This window comes from Mytilinidion resinicola (genome assembly GCF_010093595.1).
Source record: "Mytilinidion resinicola strain CBS 304.34 unplaced genomic scaffold BDZ99scaffold_14, whole genome shotgun sequence".
Classification (NCBI taxonomy): Eukaryota; Fungi; Ascomycota; class Dothideomycetes; order Mytilinidiales; family Mytilinidiaceae; genus Mytilinidion; species Mytilinidion resinicola.
This window is the reverse complement of record NW_022985450.1, coordinates 764199-786960: the sequence shown is the minus strand read 5'-3', so window position 1 is coordinate 786960 and position 22762 is coordinate 764199. Positions and strand designations below refer to the sequence as shown.

The 22762-nt window shown below is 51.2% G+C and overlaps 8 protein-coding genes across 8 annotated transcripts; 5 read left to right on the top strand and 3 right to left on the bottom strand.

Moving 5' to 3' along the window:
- Positions 1-538: 538 nt before the first annotated feature.
- BDZ99DRAFT_522980 (alpha/beta-hydrolase) lies at positions 539-2404 on the top strand (the record flags this gene model as incomplete). Its single annotated transcript, XM_033725758.1, has 5 exons — positions 539-819; positions 879-1530; positions 1605-1676; positions 1732-1868; positions 1933-2404. The coding sequence occupies 5 exons, from the start codon at positions 539-541 to the stop codon at positions 2402-2404; spliced, it is 1614 nt and encodes a 537-aa protein (XP_033574325.1).
- A 77-nt stretch (positions 2405-2481) lies between these two features.
- Positions 2482-6654, bottom strand: BDZ99DRAFT_79260 (kinase-like protein). The gene is made up of 8 exons (XM_033728901.1): positions 6468-6654; positions 6178-6413; positions 4547-6125; positions 3650-4228; positions 3337-3603; positions 3244-3276; positions 3099-3111; positions 2482-3043 (listed from the first exon to the last, which is right to left on the bottom strand). Exons 1-8 carry the CDS (start codon positions 6558-6560, stop codon positions 2901-2903), a joined length of 2943 nt encoding a protein of 980 aa, XP_033574324.1. The 5' UTR covers positions 6561-6654; the 3' UTR covers positions 2482-2900.
- A 3436-nt stretch (positions 6655-10090) lies between these two features.
- On the top strand, positions 10091-12308 carry BDZ99DRAFT_573203 (general substrate transporter; the record flags this gene model as incomplete). The annotated part of the gene is made up of 5 exons (XM_033728268.1): positions 10091-10720; positions 10765-10954; positions 11010-11386; positions 11436-11978; positions 12030-12308. Exons 1-5 carry the CDS (start codon positions 10505-10507, stop codon positions 12306-12308), a joined length of 1605 nt encoding a protein of 534 aa, XP_033574323.1. The 5' UTR covers positions 10091-10504.
- Positions 12309-13587: 1279 nt separating this feature from the next.
- On the top strand, positions 13588-14263 carry BDZ99DRAFT_393037 (Nitroreductase; the record flags this gene model as incomplete). Its single annotated transcript, XM_033715825.1, has 2 exons — positions 13588-13881; positions 13946-14263. 2 exons carry the CDS (start codon positions 13588-13590, stop codon positions 14261-14263), a joined length of 612 nt encoding a protein of 203 aa, XP_033574322.1.
- A 152-nt stretch (positions 14264-14415) lies between these two features.
- BDZ99DRAFT_522976 (uncharacterized protein) lies at positions 14416-14907 on the bottom strand (the record flags this gene model as incomplete). Its single annotated transcript, XM_033725757.1, has 1 exon — positions 14416-14907. The coding sequence occupies one exon, from the start codon at positions 14905-14907 to the stop codon at positions 14416-14418; it is 492 nt and encodes a 163-aa protein (XP_033574321.1).
- A 1205-nt stretch (positions 14908-16112) lies between these two features.
- On the top strand, positions 16113-18467 carry BDZ99DRAFT_478844 (uncharacterized protein; the record flags this gene model as incomplete). The annotated part of the gene is made up of 2 exons (XM_033722194.1): positions 16113-16754; positions 16848-18467. The coding sequence occupies 2 exons, from the start codon at positions 16113-16115 to the stop codon at positions 18465-18467; spliced, it is 2262 nt and encodes a 753-aa protein (XP_033574320.1).
- Positions 18468-18550: 83 nt separating this feature from the next.
- On the bottom strand, positions 18551-19030 carry BDZ99DRAFT_522973 (uncharacterized protein; the record flags this gene model as incomplete). Its single annotated transcript, XM_033725756.1, has 2 exons — positions 18551-18952; positions 19001-19030. The coding sequence occupies 2 exons, from the start codon at positions 19028-19030 to the stop codon at positions 18551-18553; spliced, it is 432 nt and encodes a 143-aa protein (XP_033574319.1).
- Positions 19031-20990: 1960 nt separating this feature from the next.
- On the top strand, positions 20991-22520 carry BDZ99DRAFT_465258 (uncharacterized protein). Its single transcript, XM_033720503.1, has 2 exons — positions 20991-21426; positions 21485-22520. Exons 1-2 carry the CDS (start codon positions 21123-21125, stop codon positions 22054-22056), a joined length of 876 nt encoding a protein of 291 aa, XP_033574318.1. The 5' UTR covers positions 20991-21122; the 3' UTR covers positions 22057-22520.
- The last annotated feature ends 242 nt before the right edge of the window (positions 22521-22762 follow it).

The following is a 22762-nucleotide window of genomic DNA, read 5'->3' as shown; positions in this document are numbered from 1 at the left end:
TTCTAAGGAGCCTCGTGTACACCTGCTCCCGAATATTCACTCGCCAACTCGCGCTTGACCCGAATGGGACAATCCCGCGAGCGGCCGCGCCCCCAACGCTAAACTGACTTCCAACCATGGTTCGCCCTCCACTTTCTCCGCATGCACGCAATAGGGTTTCCACCGTCAGGTACCTCATCATTTCCTCATCATGCTGATCGTTTGCGGATCGAGCCAATTGTGCGAACTCCCGCCACAAGATCCCGCAGTCTTGCATACGCCGAGCCTCTCACGTTGACCATGCATTGGTTGGTACTACTTGGGGCTGAAAGCTGACGGGCTTTTCCACAATATCATCACTCTTCAATTTCCACAACCAAAGAAGCGTTCAAAATGCTATTCTGCAGCCCTGTTTCGTAGAGTTTACCTCGAACGGGAAAGTTGTGCGAAGCTTGCATTTACTTTAATACTGTTAAGCACATATATAAGTAAGATCCAATCGCCAAATTCTCCAAACCCATCCATCAAACCCACTAAACGTCTCATCTCTATCTTCAAAATGATCTCGCAAGTCCCTTTCTCTTCTCTCCTCCTCGCCCTCAGCGGCACCACTACCGCCCTCCCCGGGGCATACTGCCCTCCCAAACCCCAACCCGTCGTCCACATACCTTCTGGTACCGCCATCTACCGCACAATCAACAGCACCTTCCCAAACATTGAACTATACCGCGGGATCCCCTTCGCACTCCCGCCCATCGGCGACCTCCGCTTCGCACCGCCCCAAAAAGCCTACCACCACGACTACATCAACGCAACCGCGGAGTCACCCTCCTGCCCCCAGTACGTCCAGATGCCGAACTACTTCTCCATCCATCTGCCTGAATACAACACCATTGAAGACTTCAGCGAGGACTGCCTGAGTCTGAGCGTGTAAAATCGGCCGGATTGAAGCATGGAGAGAAGTTGCCGGTACTGCTTTTCATCTTTGGCGGAGGGTTCAGCGTTGAGGGGATCAAGGTGCCAGCTACAAATCCGGCGCCGCTGATCGAGAGGTTGAAGAATCTGGCTGTGGTGAAGTTTAACTATGTGAGCCATCGCCTTCCCTTCCCCCCATATTTTACGTCGCTACCCAGGAAATTCTCATCTGTCCGGTCATTTTCAACTTTTACGAAGTTTCCTGCTAACCACCCACTCCCCACTCAGCGCATGGACATCTTCGACTTCCCCAACACTCCCGCCCTCGCGCGTCAGAACCTCGGCCTCTTCGACCAATGCCTAGCCGTCGAATGGGTCCGCGACAACATCACCTCCTTCGGCGGGGACGCCGAGCGCATCACGCTCTTAGGTCATTCCGCTGGGTCCGAGAGCGCAGACTACATGCCTTTCGCATACCCCGAGGATCCAATCGCCAAAGGTCTCATCCTGAGCTCCGGCACTGCACTCACTCCGTCCGGATCAGTCGACTACAGCGGCTCCAACTTCACCCATGTCGCTAGTCAGTGCGGATGTACAGACACTAGACCCGCGGAGCTGCTCAGCTGTATGCGGAAAGTGCCGTGGCAAACGATTGAGAGAAAAACCTGGCAACGGATGGAACGACGAGAGACACGCGATTGAAGTTTCAGCTGTTGCCGGACAACATTACTTATTTTTCCAAATACACTGTGCGTGGATTGGCTGGAAAGTTCGCGAATCTCGTAAGTCCTGTGTGAAGTAGAGTAGGGCCTGACCATAAGAGCTAATACCTCTTAGCCCGCCATCGTCGGCACCAACCGAAACGAAGGCGAATCCCTCACAGACTACTCCACCACCGCCGCCGCCCACAACCAGACAGAAGCCGAACTGACCACCCTCGGCGGCATCGTGTGTCCATCTCACGACATGGCCAAGTACGTCCTTTCTCGGCATTTGCCCACAGCGCCCACGGCGAGCCGCCTGCTAATCCACTCTCAGAATCCGCCCACACGTCGGCTACGACACCTTCCGCTTCGAATACGCCGGTAACTTCACCAACATGTCCCCCTGCCGTGGATGGGTGCATATCATCAAGGTAAGCCGTTTCCCCAAATCGCAGCGTCCCCATCCATTCCTCCAACCACGCTCGGCTGATCCCACCATCCCAGCCAGCTTGGCAATTTACTTCAATACCTACGGCGCATTCCCCGGGGCCTCGACGCCACTCGAAATCGCCATCGCCAATCGCATGCAGGATCTCTTACTCGCTTTCATCAGCGACCCGACGAATGCTGGCACAAACCTCCCGAAGCTCGGGTGGCCGCTCAACAACTCGGTTGCTGAAAAGGTCTTGCTGTTTGGTACGGGTGGGCTGGTAACGCAGGTGGAGAAGGGGGCGAAGTACCAGAGTATTTGCAGCAAGATGGATTATCAGACTGGGACGGAGGACGCGAACACGGGCGTGGCGTAGATTGAATCCGGTTGAGGGTAGTGCTGGGGCGGTTGCGGGATATGGTGAGGATTTTGCGCGGGTGGAGATGGAAGCGATTGGCTGAGATGGAGACTTCTGTACGTGTTATGTAGAGAGATGTAAGACTAGTATCGGTAGTGGTAGCGTAATAGCATTCCGATCATCCCATTCGTAGGGGCTTGGTTTGTGGTCGATTTATTTCATATTCCGTGTATTGCCGGCAGTCGACCCGCCTAGAAATCTCTCATGTCGTTGTAGTCAAAAACACGAGGAGAGCCTTTTTCCGTAGTCGAAGATGTTTTGAGTATCTCAAGACTGCCGCGGAAATTTACGTTCAAGGGAGCGATTGACCAAGAGCTCGTGCTAGTGTGTATCAATTTGGAGATATTGTTCCGTGAACTTTGAGGAGACGGAACCGTGTATACAAGACTTAGGCCGTGAAGGCTTGGGACCGGCCCAAGAGGTTCATGAGCGCTAGGCTACTTATCTTTGCCATTCACATGCCCCCGACAGGTTTCCGTGATACCCTTGTACGTATACGGGCTTTTGTTTGACTCAGGATCGATTCGGACCACATGTTTCTCATTTCCTCGGTTGCGAACCGGAGTGTAACTGAGTCGACTTCAAGCGCCCAGTTTCCTTGTACGTAGTGTGTCAGCTCAGGAGCAGTAGTTACTTTGAGAATATAAATCACCTGGAGCCTCTGTCTGTTGATTGTTCTGCACAGTCAGCTTATGAGATGGGTCGAAATATATCAGATTTCTTATGTATGATTGATTGGGCCTGGATGATGGCTCGGGATAACTGCTTTGATCCAGTGACGTTGAGAGAACGAGCACATTTTCGAAGAGGCACAGCAAAGTTTCGTGTCCCTGAAAATTTATTACATACTATGCCTTTGAAAAACCCATATCCGTTAGCGGAGTACTCACGTGAATTTGTCTTGCTCTTCCATCATGGACGAATTCGCCCCAGGTATCATGCGGATATAATTCCTCCCATCCATAATTAAAAGGCTCTTTATGCGACGGGAAAGCGTTTCTGGTTTGGGGGAATTCAAAGACATGAGGGAATTTAGAGATTCCGAAGGAAGGCTGTGGGCTACTGAAGGCGGATTGGATTACACCGTCCAAATCGCTGAGTGCCATGGAAGGTAGGTCGGGGGTTCCAACTTCATGATCGCCTCGATTGCTGTAGCTCTGGAGAAAATGAGAACAAATCTCATCATATCAGGGACGCACTCACCTTCAGGAAGTATTGGTAGTCGAGCAAACGAAGCGCGGGTGCCAGGATCAGAGTCTTGATGGAAGACCAGTGTATGGCACCGATAGAATGATCGAAACGGACTGCAGCTTCAAGTTCAGCGCGATATGGTAATGTGTGCTCAATTGCTGTTGGCAGATTCTGCAGGTACTGAGCATACAAGTCGTAGTTTTGGTGGGCGTGATAGATGAGGCGGTCCCAAGATTGGTTTAGTGTTGGGAGAGAACACGAGGACTCCATATCTTTCAAAGATTCATGGTGGAAATCTAGAAGGGGAATTAGATTTGAGAAAACGGAGTCTAGGTCCTCGGTCGATAGCAGTCCATGTTTGATAGCTGCAAGTCTGATAGCTTCCAAAGTCTCCAAGTCCTTGACATAGAGGCGCTCAGACTCAAGAAAATCAGGGATCAAGGACATCGAAAGGTAGCCGCGATTAGTGCGTGGGCCGGCAAGAGCAATTGCGAGCCGCGAATGGAGATCATTGTCGTCCAATTGTAGAAAGGGATTCCCTTTGCCAGTTGGCCCAAGTAGGAATAGAACCCGATTGACGAACTTGATAACCTTTGTATCGTATTAGTGCTGGAAAAATCGGCACGAGCAGGCACTCTGGGCATGAAAAAAGTGGCACACTCATCAAGTACTCTGCCCGTGTGTACACCTCCCTGCCACTGCATGTAGTGCTCCAACAAGTTTTCACATAGCACAAGGCAAAGAGCTTCCATCTTCTTTGGATTTCTGAAAATACATTGAAGCAACCCAAGCAGTGGCAGACAGGTGTACATACGAGACGGCTTGTTCCAGAATTAGTGTGCCCCACCTTTTCCATGCTCCGCATGGCAGGGTGACTGCAAAGTTAGATCACCTGTGACGATTACTCACCTTCATAAAGCGAACCAAATCATCGCCAAACAAGTCTATCATCTCGAAGCATGTTTCTGACTCCATGCGAAGCTGCTGAACGCAGACGTCTAGAAACAGCTCAACCGCAGCTTTCGCCTGCTTCTCTCGCAAGTCCATATGCTTTACCATGGCCTGCAGATCTGGTGGAGATATGTCGATGTTGAAGAGGCGTAGTAAAGGGAGCCCGCGCTGTAAAAAGTGCCAAATCAGAATAATGGCGTCAATTCTACCATGAAGGCGATGAAGAACTTCCGAGTCTTCCATCATCCATTGGCGGAACGTCGCGTCAGCGCTGAAATGTATCTGCAGGGACACACATTCGTTGTATAGAGAGAATACTGGTTGAGACCGTCTTGTAAACGCGGCTTGTAGAATGGTAGGTATTGGCCTTGGAATTTCTCTCAATGGTTGCTGATAGGTTGTTGTGGTCGAACGGGGAGACGATATGGAATGCGGTGTCCTTTCCGAAAAAGCTAGCTCCGGGCTAGGTTTCTCGAGGGCAAAGTCATCGGGTCCCGCTCCGCAGCAAGAAGACGAGAGGCCAAAGTGCGAGGCAATATGCCCGGCAAAAGGCCGTCGTTCAGGATCATGGTCTATCATTTCGATAATCATGTTTGGGATGGGATAGAGCTGGAGGAAGTGAATGTTAGATTTGTTAAGCTCGATCACCTCATGGAGCCAGAGTGTCACAGTGGATATGTTGCCTGCATATGATCTCCACGGCTGATCCTCGTTGGATTGAAGAATGGCCATGAGGTCCTGCCTTTTCGATTTCCGACCTCTGGAAGCTAGGTGAGCGATCATCTCAACGTATACGCATCCCAGGGAGAAAATGTCGGCCGGCAAGCCTCTCTTGCGATCAACTTCTGGAGCGGCATACATTCGTGTAAATGAAGTTGGTGAGTCAGTTTCGGCTTCGGATATGTCATCGTAAGAGCGTGTAATTCCAAAATCCGCAATATATATCTTGTACGCTGTTTCAGACAGTGGCGCGTTGCTGTCCCGTTTCTGTGTAACCAAAAGATTCTTGGGCTTAATGTCCATATGCTTGGTAGCATTCCGATGTAGAAAATCTAAAGTACGGGCAAGACAACCGAAAAAAGTGACTAGAGCGTGAAGTTTCGGTGCGGTCTTCTCGTCGCCTGGACCATCTGGTGACTCGGTCAAAATCGACTCCATGAAGCTGTCGAGGTTGTATTCAGCAGCAGGATACAAAAGTATGGCAAGGTCTTGTTTGAATGTGTAAGTTCCTACGACGCGAACGATATGGGAATGCTCTAAGCGTTTGAGATGCTTGACTTCTTCTAGGGCATCGGCGCGCTTCATACGACGATTGCATCGAATTGTCTTGCGGGCGAGTAAAATCCGTCGACAGCGTACGCTTTCAACAAGAGCAGTTGCAGAGGTGCCGAGCGTGTCCTCGACGGCCAGAAGGTCGTTGATTCGAAACCTCTCGTTGGGTTTGAACTCAGCGTGCTCGCCTCTTCCGGACCAGTCCTTCTCATCTAGAGGGTCTGGGATCAGTTTTTTGTCGGCCAACAGTTTGTACCAGGAGCTCCTATAGCGATTGTTAGCGAAGATTCGCATGCGCTTGACAATACATTACGTACCTTGGGATCTGAGGCTTCTCGTACACGTTCTGAGAGCCGGACCATGCTGTGCGAAACGTATCAATGCTACTTCGAACGCTCTTCGCTGTGATGTACGTGGAAACGCTCTGATTGGAGATGCTAAAGTTCGAAATGCTGAAATTCGAAATGCTTGCCCTGCGTGACACAGTCGCAGCATTCCTAGCCTGTGCTAGGTCAACAGTTGAGTCACTACTGACGCCTTGAGGCTCATAAAGCTGATCCTTTGGTAAGAACAGCTCATCAAGACTGTTAGCCAATGTTTTGATCACCTCGCCTTCATCCTCTTCTTCAACCGGCGATTGGTCGATAGCAGCGTTCCGGTCGGCCGCCAGTTCATCAATGACGATATTCCAGTCGGCCATGTATTGTCGGGAGCTCGCCGTGGAACGTAGGTAGGGCAATATCTGGCCTACACAGAGTGTCTGGGAGATGTGACACTGTGCGACAGAGGATATGACGGCGCGTGCTTGGGGACGACCTGGTGTAGTAGGAAGAATCGCGATGGTACGAAGAATGGGTCGCTTGTGAGAGGCGTTCGTTAGCTGTGAGGTTGACTCGAAGGACGGGGAAACATACAAGCCTGCAGCTCGACACCTACGGAGAGTTCACAGGGAGCTGAAAGGCCCTCTCCATCGTCGAGAGCAAGGCTGAGGCTGGGCCAAGGCTGAAAGATGCAGTGTCGGAGGTTGGTGTTGCGGGCGCCCCTCGTGGGATGAAGCGTGGGGAACATTTCCGCTAGTCACGGGACATCACATCCAAAACTACTCCGAAACATTGATAATCTGTGTCAAAAGCCGAGATTGGTATCCAAAATGCTCCATATTATTAAGAAAAGCATTTGGAGGCCTTTCTTGGCCTTTCCTGATCTAATTCTTGTATATCACGTGACTATCACTCTCCAGCTTAAGCTCTTAGGGACTTTAGAACTAGAATACATCTTCTGAAGACTTCTACAAGGAGCCGAAGCACCTCCAACGGTGGTAAGCAGCTGCACCCAGACTTTTGGCAAGGCACTGCACCTATATATAGCCTTGCGTAGTTGCCTGTCTCCCCGCATCTGATTGGTGAGCACCACACATGAAAAGCAGCAAGGCTGAGGATTCAGAGGCAGCCCATACCTTCGAAAACAGCCGACTCTGACTCTCACGAAGCCCAGCAAACATCTCTCATTCATCATCATGGATGTCGAAGAGGAACCCAGAATCACGCCAGAGGATCTCGCGTTCGCTCGCAATTGCCTAGGCTACTGCCTGGTTTCAAAGAGCCACGCCTGTTGCAACCCTGCACGAGGTTCCGCGTTCATTCCATCGCGAGTGCTCGACCTAGGAGTCGAAGAATTAGGAAAGAATCTTCGGTTGACGGCAAAGGAGGATTTGAGTGGTTCTTATGGCGGTACCAGCCCAAGCTGTGATGACGGCGCGGAGGATATCGGATCAAAATGAAGAGAATGCGAACGCGAACGGGAATATGTGAAGAGTAGGGCGGCATTCGGGTATTTGACATTGAGTCACCGCTGGGGGGAGGAAGAGTTCACCTGCACGAAGAAAGCGACCTTGGCAGAGCGATGCTCGAGGATCCCATTCAACTCCCTCAGCCGACCCTTCAAAGAAGCGGTCGTCATCACTAGACAGCTGGGCTACCGATATCTGTGAATTGATTCGCTATGTATCATTCAGGATTGTCCAGAGGAATGGGCTCGAGAGTCTGAGGCCATGGGCAAGATCTACGCGAATGCGGTCGTGACATCGCGGATGCGTCTATAGCCCCGGAGAGTTGGAAGAAGCTATCAAGGCGGAACAATTGGGCATAGGGTGCAATTCGGATTTCTACAGTGGGCAGCTTGAGTCGAGGGGCTGGGTACTGCAGGAACGTTTGCTGGCTCCAGCAACGATCTACTGCCACGGCCCCCTCCAAGCACAATTTCGTAGTTGTATGGATATCAGCCCAAAGACAGGACCATACTGGATTTGTCGATATGCAGAGATGTCGGGAATACTGGACTATCTCCCCAGCGCAAGTTACGGAAACCCTCCATTGGATATAACGAATATCAGCAATGCTCTTGCTCATTACGAATCTAAGGTGATGGCGGAGGATGCGGAGTGGCATTTTTTATGGCTTCATGTTGTCAACAACTGCTCTAAACGGAGACTCACATTCGCAAGTGATAGGCTTCCTGCGATAGCGGGACTAGCAGCCCTGTTTAGAAAAGGAGCTCGAAAGCCATATGCAGCTGGACTGTAGCCAGATTGGATAAGCCATTCTCTAGCCTGGAGCGCACGGCAACCCGTGCAAAGATCATCTGCGTACATTGCGCCGTCCTGGTCGTGGGCAAGTCTTCTGTCACGCGTAGATTACAACACACTGGCATTGGATTGGGACGTCCTTCCCTCAACCTCATACATCTCCATTCTCATCTTTCTTCGGCAAACCCACACGGGCCGCTAATGGCACGTAGTCAGGACTATCTCCAGCTGTGAGGGAAATTTACGCAAGCTGCCTATCGAAACCGCGGCCTGAATGAACGCCCTGTTGCGGTTATCCCTGGCGGCGAGTTCGAAATTCATCTGGATTACTGCTTAGATTCGATTCCACAATTTGGAATGGTATTCATGCTCTTGATCGCTGCATATGATCAACTTTCTCCAGCCGTCATTTCGCATGCCCTTGTTTTAGAAGAGGTCCTATCGGGCGAGGTCATCTTTGAAGAACCCAAACAAGAACCGACTCGTGCTTTTCGGCGAATTGGTGTATATGAGAGGATATTTAAACCATCTGATGATTTGATTAGGTGGGAGGAGATGACGATCACCCTTGTCTAAAATGTACTCGTCGCCGTTCAATATTTTGAATTATCTACCCTTTGTCCTTGCAATTGAGACGCAATTTTCTAAGTCATGTAGCGGTAATCAAAAGGGGCGCTACTAATCGAACATATCCCCTTTCATTAGGCGGACATACCACGTGACCTTACAACGCTCTGATTGGCTTAATATCAAGTCACCGTCTTTCAACGCGGAAAGCGGCCGGCCTGATACCATTTTAAAAGAGAAATCAAACTCTCGCCAGCGCAACACCACGATGAGCCCAGCTCACCTAGATTAGCCCCTTATTCGTTTACCGCTGCGTGGCTAGCTTAGCATACGTTCATAAACCTAAATGATGTACTTTTAAACATAGAGTAAACTCGTGAAGCCACCTCAGGCAGTGCTGAAGGAGTGTATATACAGATTGATGTTTTTGCACTCATAGTCTTTAGAATAAATGCCGCTTGGCACGGAGATAGTAACACAGAATGTACCTTGCTTACTTTCTTACTTATGTAAGATCAGTGACGCCCATCAGAAGAGAGTAATATCCTACAGTGCCTTGCTATAGATATCCGTACCCTATTCTGTTCGCTGTCTATGGAGCTTGAACATGACAATAGGAACTGAAGGCAGCGGATACAAATCCGATCTGCGTACACTCTGCTGACGCTGTCTGCGGCAGCTTCGCATGTTTACTAGTTGATCTCTATAACGAGGCATTGTGCATTCCCCTTTGCAGAATACATGATCATTAGTAGCCAGGTCAGCAGAATCAAGGTCTAGATCACTACTCCCGCACCCTAGCAATCTGATCGAGAGCTTCTGCCCGCAGCAATTGGCTTAACATCACTTCCCCGCATACTACAAACATCGCAGTCTAATACCCGGCACTAGGGAATCTACCGACAACGCTTGTGGTGGGCAGCCGACATGATCTCGAAGAGTCAGTCAGCCAGAGTCATCGTAAGAACTCGAGTCGATCAAGGACCGTCAACCTCATTTGGAGTTCTTTTCCTCTAAAGACCAGTCTCGACTATCATTGGATATAGCAAAGTCCCAATTCAGTGAGAAGACATGCAAGACGTGCCTTGGCATCGAATCGTTGCGTGAATAATAACCTGCTACCGGGCGTCTGGACCACAATACCGCCAAACATGCTATCGTGACAGTCCCGTAGAAGTGGGCAAGCTGCATGCTACGTTATCCCCCGCATTCTCTCCACGCGGAACCCCAGATTCTGTTTCGAGAGAACCAGGCCATCCCCGTTGGTGGTGGAAATCCAGGCCCGTAGTTCTCGTTCTTGACCTATCACCAGCCTGCTTGAATCATACTCGGTTTAGGAATGAACAGAAGTGGGCTTCTGACGTTAAGAAGACCATGCTCGAGTGACGGATATAAGGAGCGATGGGGATCCAACACTCGCGGTTATAATCTCAACCGATCTCGACGACACTGGTTGAAAGGATTGATCTTTTTGGGTTTGAGATTCAGCAATCATGGGCGCCAAACTCCACCAGTTCAACTGGTATAATTTCGTTGTCTGTGTTTTAGTCTCCTTGGGCCAAATTGCGTTCGGATACCCAGCATCTGTCATTGGCGTCACACTCGGAGAACCGTCGTTCTTGATCTATATGGGACTGCTGGACCCGAAGACGGAGGCCTTGACGCCTAATGCAAACCAGCTCATCGGGGCAACTTCTGGGGTGTTTCAGGTACGTTTTCCGCTGAGTGTCCGGAATCATACTGACGATGGTAGGCTGGGGCCGTTCTCGGTGTGCTAGCATGTAGTGTTGTAATGGAGAAATGGGGCCGCAAAGCTGGCATCATATATTGCGCGGTCTTTTCGCTCTTTGGCGGAGGCCTCTTAGTTGGATCGAAAAACATAGCCATGTTCATCGTCGCTAGATTCTTCGCCGGAGTTGGTAGTTGGGGATTCCTGGCAGTCAGTGCGTATATGACCGGCCCTCTGAATACCTCACGTCACAAAGCTAACGTTGAAAGCACCAACTTACACCACTGAGCTTGCACCTCCTGCGCTCCGTGGCTTCTTCGTCGGTATGAATGGCGTGAACATCGCTCTCGGTTATGCCCTTGCTTCGTACATGGGGATGGCGTTTTATTTCGCAAAGGACCCGGCTCTTCAATGGCCGGGTCCCTTGGGACTCGCCTTAGTCTGGCCACTAATGATGCTGGTCGTCATGTTCTTCATCCCCGAATCCCCGAGGTGGCTGTTGTTGAAGGGAAAGGTCGAGAAGGCCCAAGAGATTGCGTACAGGCTGCACAAGATCAAGAACGATCCCGACCAAGAATTTGCCCGAGGGGAATTTTATCAAATGCAGAAACAGGCTGAGCTTGATCGGACGTTGGAGCCTGGATGGGTGGGTATATCAAGCTCAAACTGAGGAACGAAGACTGACCTTATCATAGAAGGCGATGTTTTCGAAGCCCAGTTACCGGAAACGTACTGCATTGGCGACGGGGTTCGCATTCATAGGACAAAGTACAGCCGTTCTGGTCATCAACAATTACGGTCCAACGCTATACAAAGCTCTCGGCTACGGCACGAAAGATCAGCTCGCTCTCCAGTGTGGATGGATCACTGTCGGGATCATATTCAACTTTGTCGGAGCATCTCTGATGGACCGGATAGGACGTCGTCCGTTGATGATATTCGGTGTTGCAGCCTGCTGCGTAACCTTGATCATAGAAGCTGCAATGGTAGCCAATTTCGCCGCAGCGGGAACTAACAAAGCCGGCCTGGGCGTATGCGTCGCGGCCTTCTATTGCTTTCTCGCCGTGTATAGCGTGGGCATTGACGTCGCTGGAGTCGTCTTCTACGGAGAGTTGTTCCCTAATCATATTCGAGCGAAGGGCGTCTGTCTTTCAGTCGCCACCATTGCACTTACGGATCTCGTATACCTTCAAGCTACCGCTACAGCGTTTGCCAACATTGGATGGAAATTTTACTTGGTTAGTTCCTCCCCGGTTCCCAAATAAGCCATGAACTAACTACTGTGACAGGTTTTCATCATTATCAGTGGTCTCGGAGCCATCCTCATGTTCTTCGTCTTGCCAGAAACGAAAGGAATCTCTATTGAAGAGATGGCGAAAATCTTCGGCGACACAGAAGACATCATGGTGTATGCGGAAGACATTCACGTTGACCACAACACCCACGAACTCATCGTAGCGGCTCATGGAGACAAATCCGGCGAAGAGCTTACACATGTGGCAACACATCAAGGGTTGACTCCAGATATGGAAAAGGAAGTCTCTGCGACGAGGATCGAGCATGCGTGATGGATAGAGAAAGGCAAGTTGATGAAGACGATGATAATGGTGTTGAAGGCACTGCCAAGTTGTACAAAGTACCGAAAAGTTCTTGCCGCAGGAGGTTTAACCGATCACGTGTGGACATTATATCTCATTGTTTCTCATCCATGCATGATCTAGGACATATGTTGTCCTAGCATTAGAACTACCTTCATTTGATTTTCCAAGTCGGCTGTCGATTTTCATGATCTCTCGGATCTATCAGGTCTTAAACACGTGACCCATAGAATATTCGTAACAACGACCACAATCACACCTACAGACTATCAAGATGCCGATCCATTCCCAAAATTACAGGCGCTCGCACTACTCCAACAAGTAAGCACAGGCATTGCCCTTTCTAGTAATGCTCTACCATCTTTCCGCCTTGATTTGCGATATCTTTCACGAACGGGACCATTCCGCCATGTTATTAAGCACTCGGGCCATGCAATCGCGTTCCGAGCCGGAGCGGTAAGCAGATCTTCGACCCCTGTATCTTCCTCGAAGCACGCGTGTACGTATCGGGCCTTATTATGTCCGAACGTCGCGTTCGGGATGTCAGATAGTTGCTCGAAGGGCGCGGCCTTGTGTATAAAGTGCAATTTAGACCATGTTTGCCCGTCGAATATTTAACATCTCAAAATGCTCCAATAGAAAATGTGAAGATCTGTTATACATTCTTAACAACTCGCTTATCAGCAAGCCCGACCATCAGACCACGCAGAGACCCCTGCCCGGAGCGACTTTCGGGCTCTCCAGGAACGATCCCCGATACATGAAAACACCACAACCACCCGCATGAACGCAACGATTCCGGCCAAAATCAAACCACCAGCCCCACACACCGCCCTGCCCATCAACCCTCTCGAAACCCCTTACATAAGCTGACAAACCGCCCCGGAGTCCCATGCTTCCGTTCCGGAGTTCTACACTCCTTTTCGCGGCCGTCCTCCTAATCGGGCTGCTCTTGCACGCCATCCTCCCCGCCTCACACGGCAGCATATTAGAAATCGCCATGCAACGCCTCCCGCTGCTGCGCCCGGGGCTCTACAAATACCTTAATGCCTCTTCTATCCAACACCGCATCAATCCAGCACTCTCGCATCTGCACTCGACTTCCCAATTAGACGTGAAAAATCAGGGCATGGGCTTGATCGACTCGTTGAACAAGCGCTTCAAATCCACCTCCAGCCACAACAACCCCGCTAAAGAAAAAGAAGCGGCTACTACCCCTGCGCCCACCACCACCACTGCCCCCGCGACTATGGCATCTAAAGTCTCTTTCATCGACGCCGTCAAAGGCCGCCGCTCTATCTACGCGCTGAACAAGAACGCGCCGATTTCCGACGCCGCGATCGAGCAGCTGGTCAAGGACACCGTGCTCAGCGTGCCGTCCTTCTTCAACACGCAGACCACGCGCGTCATCGTGCTGCTGAAGGAAGAGCACGACAAGTTCTGGGGCGAGCTCGTGACGGGGGTGCTGAAGCCCGCTGTGCCGGCGGATCAGTGGGAGGCGACGGCGGGAAAGCTGGGGGCGTTTGGGGCTGGGTATGGAACCGTACGTATTTCCCGTTTCCTTAATTCGACGGTTCATCGTGGGGAGGTTGAGCTGATTTCGATAGATCCTGTTCTATGAGGACCCCGAGCCTGTGCTTGCGCTGCAAAAGGCTTACCCCATCTACGCCGACCACATGCCGACGTGGTCGGAGCATACGTCGGCGATGCACCAGTTCGTGCTGTGGGCGGGGCTTGAGGCGGAGGGATTTGGTGCGAATCTGCAGCACTACCACCCGCTTATCGATGCGAAGGTGGCTGAGCAGTGGAAGGTGCCTGGTGACTGGAAGCTGAGGGCGCAGTTGGTGTTTGGAGGGAAAGCGGGCGAGGCGAACGAGAAGACGTTCAAGCCGATCGAGGAGAGGGTGTTTGTTCATGGGAAATAGGCGGGACGTCTTGCGACAGCGTGATCGAGTAGAGGCTAGCCATAGATGCGAAATAGAATACCCATTAGGTTGATCGTTGCTGGATTGAGAGGATTGGAAATGTACGAGAGAACTTTGCGTGAATGTACCCTAGCTATCTGGGCTGACAGGCCTCACGCATGGCGTTCCCGTGCATTGATGCCACCTCTTATAATCATGGGTGGCAGGATCAAAACAAGGGTAGATCGAATCGCCTTTTCTTTTCTGAAATTGACACCGACATCTTGTAGCACGGCAACAAATTCCTCGAGGTTCTCGCCCAAGTAAAGCCCCAACCGTCCGTGCTGCGAGAGATCGAAGATATGGTTCAAGTGAGAAAAGCCTTGGTCCTTGAAATCCGGAAGCGCGAAAGCAAACGCATACAGATGATTAGCTGTACTCTCTGCCATCGATGTGATGAGGAGGTTGTGAAGAGACGATGGGAGGACATCCTTAAGCTGAACATTGCTGTCCACGGGCCAGCCATGCATCAAGAAGGGCCCGGCAATCTCCAGCCGTTTCAAATAAACGAACCTCTTGAGAGACCCAAGAGGTGCCACCTCCCACAAGTGGTCTTCCTCTGCTACGTAGATGGGGTCCTCGTCGAAAGCGAACGTTATGCGCATGTCGACAAGCGTGCTTGCCTGCAAACATAGCGCTTCGTGAAACCGGATATACCCGTCATGCTCAAGCATTAAACAGCTTTTTGATAACTAGCAACTAAATTCCTGGAGAGCTTGAGATGCTCCAAGTAATTTGATGAGGAATGGGGAGCCGAACTGGCACTGGTCAATCTTCAGCCGAGTTATGGCGGAATAACCATCAACGCAGTGCCAGTCCTCAAGCGTCAACTTGTCACCGTAGTGGTAGAGTCGTAGCTGTGATAGAGATGGAAGTTGGAGGATGACTGAAAAAAATTGACCAAATCCGACCGGAGCTTCCCACCAACGGTTACACCAAGGACGGCTTGAGCTGCCAAAGTCGACGTGGATCAGCGCCTGGAGTTTGTCTTTAGCATTTGTAGATGCCCATCGCAGCGAGCGTGCCACTTTTGGCAGTGGATAATCCGAAGGGCCGAGTATCAAGAAGCGGAACCGCTTGAGGTTTGGGGTTGCTGCCCACATGAGCGCCAGCCCCGTCTCCTCATGCTTCAACAATAATTCAGAGTCTCTCGAATCACCGAGTATGCTCTTCAGTTGAGAACTCGTCAGCTTTTCGGCCTATCGCCGAACCGCAAGTTGATCTCATCGGGACCTGTCATGAACTGAGGCACCTCCGAGATAGGATTTAGTAGGTTGGGGATGTTGAAGTTATTGAGAGAAATTTTCGTCACGGAGCCGGTCAGAACTCGCGCAAGCTGCGGGATGGCAAGGCCATGATTCAGATTCTAATTGTTCTCGTTGATATAGAAGAGGATGAGGAGTAGGAGCTCATCGGAAAGTTTGTCGAAGACCGTCGGGGTGTGGTCGCCTCTTGAAATGAACCATCTTGGCAAAGAACGCGTGGGTTGATGAGGCTCCAGATTTTGGGAGCCTGATACTACATATCCTATTCAGACGCTTGCTTTAAACATTCCAGATGGCCGATATAGAGCCGAGTTGAGATGCGGCGAAAGTTGCCTAGAGGGCAGATTAACTTCGGTACGTGCAAGAGTAACTAGTTGAAACGATTAAACTGCCCTTCGCCCCTCATTGCCCCCAGGGCGTAACACTCGGACCCTCCAACCTTGTTCGCACCATTTCCATCACCCATCCCGCCTAACATGGCATGCACCATCCTATAGACACTGATTTTTTGCATCGCGCCTCGTGGCTTCGTCTTTTCTTGAGCCATGACTGATAAGCCATGGTATCTTGATTCATCTGACACTGAAGACAACTCAGACCTTTGCTCGACCTGTTGCGGAATTCACTTTGAATGGCTTCTTCGTCACGATCTCGAACGCAAAAAATGGCAGAGGCACGTCTCAGGAGGCTCTAAAAACGATCAGCCTCGTCAAATCAAGCTGTATTGGCAAGGCCAATGGACAGACTTTGTCGTACCTGAAATACCCGCAATCCCTCTCGGACTGCTAAGTGACATCTTTTCGAAGTCAAACAGCTGCAAGTTCTGCAATCTTGTCATCTTGGCAATCGCTGTCAAGTACGAAACCAGTCCCGAGGATCTGCAATCTATCAACATCGATGCCTATCCCTTCCCACTGATTTTCTGCTCGCTAGGCACACGCAGAAAAAGAAATGCCGAAGATGAGGTGTACGATTTGGTCATCTCCCTCGGGACCATTCGAGACTTCCATGTCTTTGACAACATATCCCTACAACGGCTCCAGGAACATCGCGTGCCATGGGAGGGCGCCCGGGTCCATGAGCAGATCAATTTCGAGGATGCACGAGATTGGGTAACTCAATTCAAACCCACGCATTCAGATCCAGGCGCTGTGGATGACCCCCTGGACGGGTTCCGGCTCATTGACGTATGTAATCAATGCATTGTCCCGATCGAAAGACCTCAGAGTTGCAGGTATCTCGCCCTGAGCTATGTTTGGGGCGGACCTCAATATTTCCAGAATACGAAAGCAAATGATGGTCGCCTAAGACGCCCAGGAAGTTTAGCTTCGATCGACGGAGGGCTACCTCTGACAATAGCAGATGCCATGCTCTTCGTGTCCGGCATCGGCGAGCGCTACCTGTGGGTGGACAGTCTTTGCATTGTTCAGGACGACGAAGCTACAAAAACGATCCAGATCAATGCCATGGATCGGATATACACGTCCGCCATGGTCACAATAGTGGCCATGTATGGCTCTAGTTGCCACGCTGGTCTCCCTGGAGTGCGACCAAACAGTGGCCGATGGAAGCAACACCTCGTCAATGTTCGCGGTATAACGCTAGCTAATAGTCAGACTATCATTCCTACATCTGGTCCAAAGGACTGGACTACGCGTGGATGGACGTACCAAGAACACACTCTGTCAAGGCGATTGATCTTCTTAGCCCATGATGGTATTCAATACGAGAGTGAAGATGGCATCACCACAGAAGACATCCACCAGCCTTTTCATCACGCTGCAGAGGACGATTTGCCGGATGGGCGAGGGTTTCCTACGGGCGGATCCCTCTGGAGGGCTGCCGGAGCTATCGCCGTTCTAATGAATTTCGCTCTTGCAGTCCACCTCTACTCCGGGAAGACGCTTACCTACCAAACGGATACCCTTAGAGCCTTCGAAGGAGTCCTCAACGTTATGCGCTCGGATCTCTGCCGAGATTTCCTTTATGGTATGCCATCTTCTGAACTGGATGTGGCGCTCCTATGGCGTCCTATTCAGCATCTAGAACGCAGACTTGACGATACTACTAGGGAGGAGCTGTTCCCAAGTTGGAGTTGGGCAGGCTGGAAAGGCATAATACACATACCCGTTTTCGAATCAACCCATTTCAGCCGCATTATCTTTGTCGATGCCGAGGACGAGACAGAGTTCACCACGAGTGAATGGCGTGGAACGGAAAGCGGCTTGACAACCTGTGACGGCGTGGTATGGCAGCGCAAGCCCTTGGACATTGACGCTCCACCCGGTTACTTCAGAGACGGGAAACCCAACGTCATGTTTCCGCATCCGGTGTCCAAATCGATCCCCACTGGAATGCAATCGCGAAGATTTCTACGGGAGGACTCCCACACTTTGACATTCAATGCATTCACAGCGCACATATCGACCCAGCCCGGGCAAGGAGTCCTGAAATTTACCAAGACAGAGTTGAATTCTGAACTGGATCCCGGCGTAAATTCTCGCACGCTCTTGGACCGCTACGGCCGCTTCTGCGGTACCGCGTATTTTCACTGCGACGGCAGCTCCGGTCTGGAATCTGAATGTTTTGAGTTCGCCGCGATATCTAGAACTGCGTACGGCGCTGACAATGAAGCTTGGGAGGACCCGCCGGAAGATGATGCTGATGTACTAGCTCTAAGAGAGGGATACGCGGAAAGAGAGACGCTGCGTAAGATGAGCGATGACAGGGGCGCGGCGTCGTACTTTAACGACTATTCCTGTGAACTCAAGTGGCAGGCGTATGATGTGCTGGCACTGGAGTGGAGGAATGGAGTTGCTTGCAGAGTGGGCGTTGGATTCTGTCTTATTGAGGCTTTTTGGGACGCCGAGCCTGTGAGAAAGAGGATCCCTCTAGCGTGAACTATGATATACGAAGGTCTTCCTATTTCTATGGCGGTTTCGAAATGACACACGTGTCTTCATCTTACGGTCCACCTCACTCTCTACTTGAATAGATCCAGCCCTTCGGCAGCACTAAATGGGCAATTCAACCCACCACCTCGCAAGCCCAAGGCCTTCCCGATATGACTTTCCGCGCACCCTCTATTCGACCACGGCAGCTTGAAATCTGCCCAATGTTCTTTGCGAGTGCCGTCGGCAAATACATAGTTCGTTCGAGGCTCATACTTCCATGCCGTCACGACCAGATTGCTCTTTTTCACCTCATTATCGATTGACTCGCCCCAGTTGCCATCGTCCCACCCCGAAATATCAACATGGTATTCGCCAGCGATGACCTTGTCAGTGCGCCGACAGGCGACGTAGACGTGGCCGAGATGCTCGCTGGTGACGGTAGACAAGGCGGGATAATGTGAGCCTTCTCCATTCAGGCCTCGCACGCCGACCTGTACTATCAGCCGGGAAAGCATGCTAGCGCAAAGACGCACACTGACCATAATTCGAACCATTGATCCAGCCTGCATCGTGTATCGGCTTCTCGTCATCGGCGTACTTCATGCACGAATCGATCATCCGCTCCGTGGCGTCGTAGCAGTTCTGCCCCAACCCCGTCGCGTAGACGGATATCAAGTACCCGTGTGGGACGACGCCGGAGACGCCGTGTACGTGGGGTTGCGCGCAGCTCCTGAATGATCTGAATGTGCGTGCTATCCCGAGGGGGGCGGCGAGTGTGCGGGTGCCGGGTAATTGGGGGATCTATTGGGAGACGACGTGTCTTTGAGTGGAGAGGTTTGGGGGATCGAGGAAGAAAAGAATGTCGATAGAAAAGGCGCTGAGTACTCCGCTGCTTAGCGGGTCTTGGTTCATGAAAACCGCCAGTACCACTTCTCTACATTACCTGAATTGTGTGGGGGGGGGTGTGGTCCGTTATAGTGTGAAGCCTTAAGAAGCGAGGGATGTAGTAACGGACAGCAGGATAGGTGACCGAAAAATCGACTTAAAAAGCCGACGACACATGGAACTGCTACCTACTATCTGGTCGCTATTGACCCACTCTTGCCGCAATCTGATCTCGCGAAGCGGCCATTAGTCTTCATCTGAAACAACGTTGGACCAAAGCCGTCACGGAATCGTTCAAACAACGCAAATTCATGTCTTTCTCAGCACTCTTCATCAAAGTGGGAATCTTGATTCCAAGACTAAGTGGTGAAAGCCTATGGCTCCTTACCCAGAAAACTGCAAGGATATTTCAAGCATTGAGAGGTGATTCCGATGCAGCTACGAGGAGGGCTGAAAAATTTAGACATAAGACCGAATATTTCTTGAATCTAGAAGCTTTGAAAGGAGATCATATAACACGACAACTGAACTCGTAAGCACTAGCTCTTCTTCGGTGCGTTTGTTCCTGCATAGCTGACATCCTCCGAGTCGTCGACAAGCGCTCAGAGACCCTCAATCTCCGAGGCAAAAGGAGAGAGCAAGTACCCGTTGATGCAAATAATAGCGAGATGTGCAGAGTTTTGGAATATCAGACGAGAATCCGGACTGCGACATGATTCTCGAGTCTATCATCTTTTAGCGACTGTTTCTCTAGAATAACAAAGAGCGGACAGAGCGGACAGAGCCGTCCCGTGTAAGAGTGCATGTAGGCACATCCGGTGAACTAGCGCGGTAAGCAAGCCACGATAGTCAGCCCCGAAAGTGGGATGATCTGGAAAGTTACACCTCTCGGTACCGTGCTTTTAATAGATATCGCTCAGTTTTGGTAAGAATCAGTCCAGAAAAGGGCTTCCTCCGTTCTAATACCACCTAGTCCACCTGTGGCTTCAAATCTGCGCTAGTTCCCCGGATGCGCCTTGACGCTGTAGATCTTATAATAGGCCAATTGTTTCATCGTCTTCTTCCTCTCTTCCGAAACATATCATACCACTCCGTTACCACAAAAGTCCTTGGCGGTGAAGACTATTATAAGATCTGTTCCTCGGCACTATTCTACAAGGGCAATACCCGCCACGCCCACCAAGGCTGAGGGCGTATTCTATCCCCTGTCCGTCAATGGAAAAAGGCAACATATATGGGCCATCGAAAGTCATAGACTTCAGGGCATATGCAAGTTTCGAGGGCGCAAGTGTCTTCGTTATTCGGCAGCATTCAGAGGACGCCTTCCAGCGGTACACCGACATGCCTATCCTTTCTGGAGTTCCGCGCAGCAAAGAAGAGCAGTGCAATGGAAGGATTTCTCAGCGCCTGGTGAGGCTGTGAAGAGCCGGCGCGGGGCGCCTAACTCTGTCGATCGACCCCCAAATTGCACCTTGTGTGGGGCCATAAATAGCCTGACTCCCAGCAGCCCCCGCAAATACAACACCAACAGCCTGCTTGATAGGCCCACGACCCTTATTTCCTCCGCTGAGCCACTCTTGGCCCAGCGCTCCCACAATGCGAGACGCGAAGGATTCACGGTTGCAGGCGCAGGGCTGGCAATGACCGTGACCGTGGGCCCACGATGGGGTTTCGGGTGCGACTCAAAGACTGTGGGATTCCGTCTCCGCGTCTCTTCCCCCATTATTCTCATCCTTCATGCGATTTTCTGCAGCTGTGTCAACTTCGAACAACACCATGATTACCCGATTTGGGCTACCCATAGCGGGAGCCGTCCTTCTCGCGACTCTAGTTCCCGTCGAAGCCATCAAGGTGCCAACCAGCTGCTACGTGCCGAACGGCGACCCTCGGACCAACCACAGGCCATGCTACACCGACACCGCCGATGGTCACAGTCACTGTTGTGATCCTATCAACGAAGTCTGCTTGGACAATGGACTCTGCTTTTCTCAAGGGCCGACGAACCCAGGATATCTCTACCGCGACTCTTGCACAGACAAGGGTTGGACAGCCTCTTCTTGCCCAGGGCCATGTCGCAAAAGTAGAATCTCAAGCACCGGAACAATTTGAGACCACGCCGCTAACACACTTCTCCACAGCATACACCAACTCCGCCTGCCCCATCGTCGGCATTCTCGACCCCAGCCAGGACTCCTCGTTCTGCTGCCTGAGCTTCAACGCCACCGCAAACGCCTGCTACGGCGAAGTCGCCGCTTTCAACGTAGGCAAAGTCATCCCCAACTGGGGCCCTCTGGAGGCAGCCGCATCCTCTAGCACCGCTTCCGGGACCCAATCTACCGCATCGCCAACTTCTGCGACGTCAGCACCGGCCGCAGCCACGGTGACAGTAGTAAAGTCGAACTCGAGCAGCGGGCACGACGCGGCGATCGGAGCGGGAGTTGGCGTCCCGCTGGGTATCTTGCTCGTGGCGAGCTTGGCGGGCTTGCTGTTCCAGCACCGCAGGCACAAGAAGCAGCTCGCGCAGTGGCAGCAGAGCGGGAACGTGGCGGGCGTGGCCCACCAGGAGGGTGGTGTGGCGTATCCTTTGCAAGATCCGAAAACGACGTATCAGCCTGCGGCTGCATATCAAACGCCGCCACAACCGCAACCGCAACCGCAACCGCAACCGGCTTATGAGATGCCTAATGTGGAACGGACAGAGCTGGCGTAGAGTCAGCGTGTGAATATCGCATCTTCAAAAATTGTCTTGGGGCGAAAGTGAATGGTTTGAGGAGGAGATGGATTGAGACCGTGTGTTATGCGGTTTTACTCGGTCTTGAGGTTAGAGAGACACTTCAACTTAGGTTGATCATTTTTGTGCATATATGTACACAGCGAGGAGTTGGGTTCAGGATCTTCGTCAGGAGAACCGTCTTTTCATACATATTTTTTTAATATCGATACTTAATTTCCTATATCATTCCCTCAGTCTTTCGTTATGTCCTCGGTGCGCAACATAGAGCAAGAAGCGACAGCTTCGTCTTTCATTGCCTCTGATGTCGCAATCAACCTCCTCAAGTACGCATATTCTGGCCTTTTGCGACCTGGCATCTATGCTTCCATAGCGAAATGGCTACTGTACTTGTAAACCCGTAGCGAGGCTTCGAAGAGGCCGAAAGTCACATCATGATGTAGTATTTGGCAAGGCATCACGTGACTTTTGGGCTAACCATCTTTGGGACCGCGTTAGCGTCAGTTTTGACTTCAAATATGTCCCGCTAACGTATTCCACAAGCGAGCCGTCCACCCAAGCGAGCCGTCCACTTCATCATGAAAACCGGCCTCAAACGTTAATTGCTCCACAACGCCAATAGATATCAACTATATACAACTTGTAGCCTAATCTGCAGCAACCTCTGCATCATTTTTGCACGTAC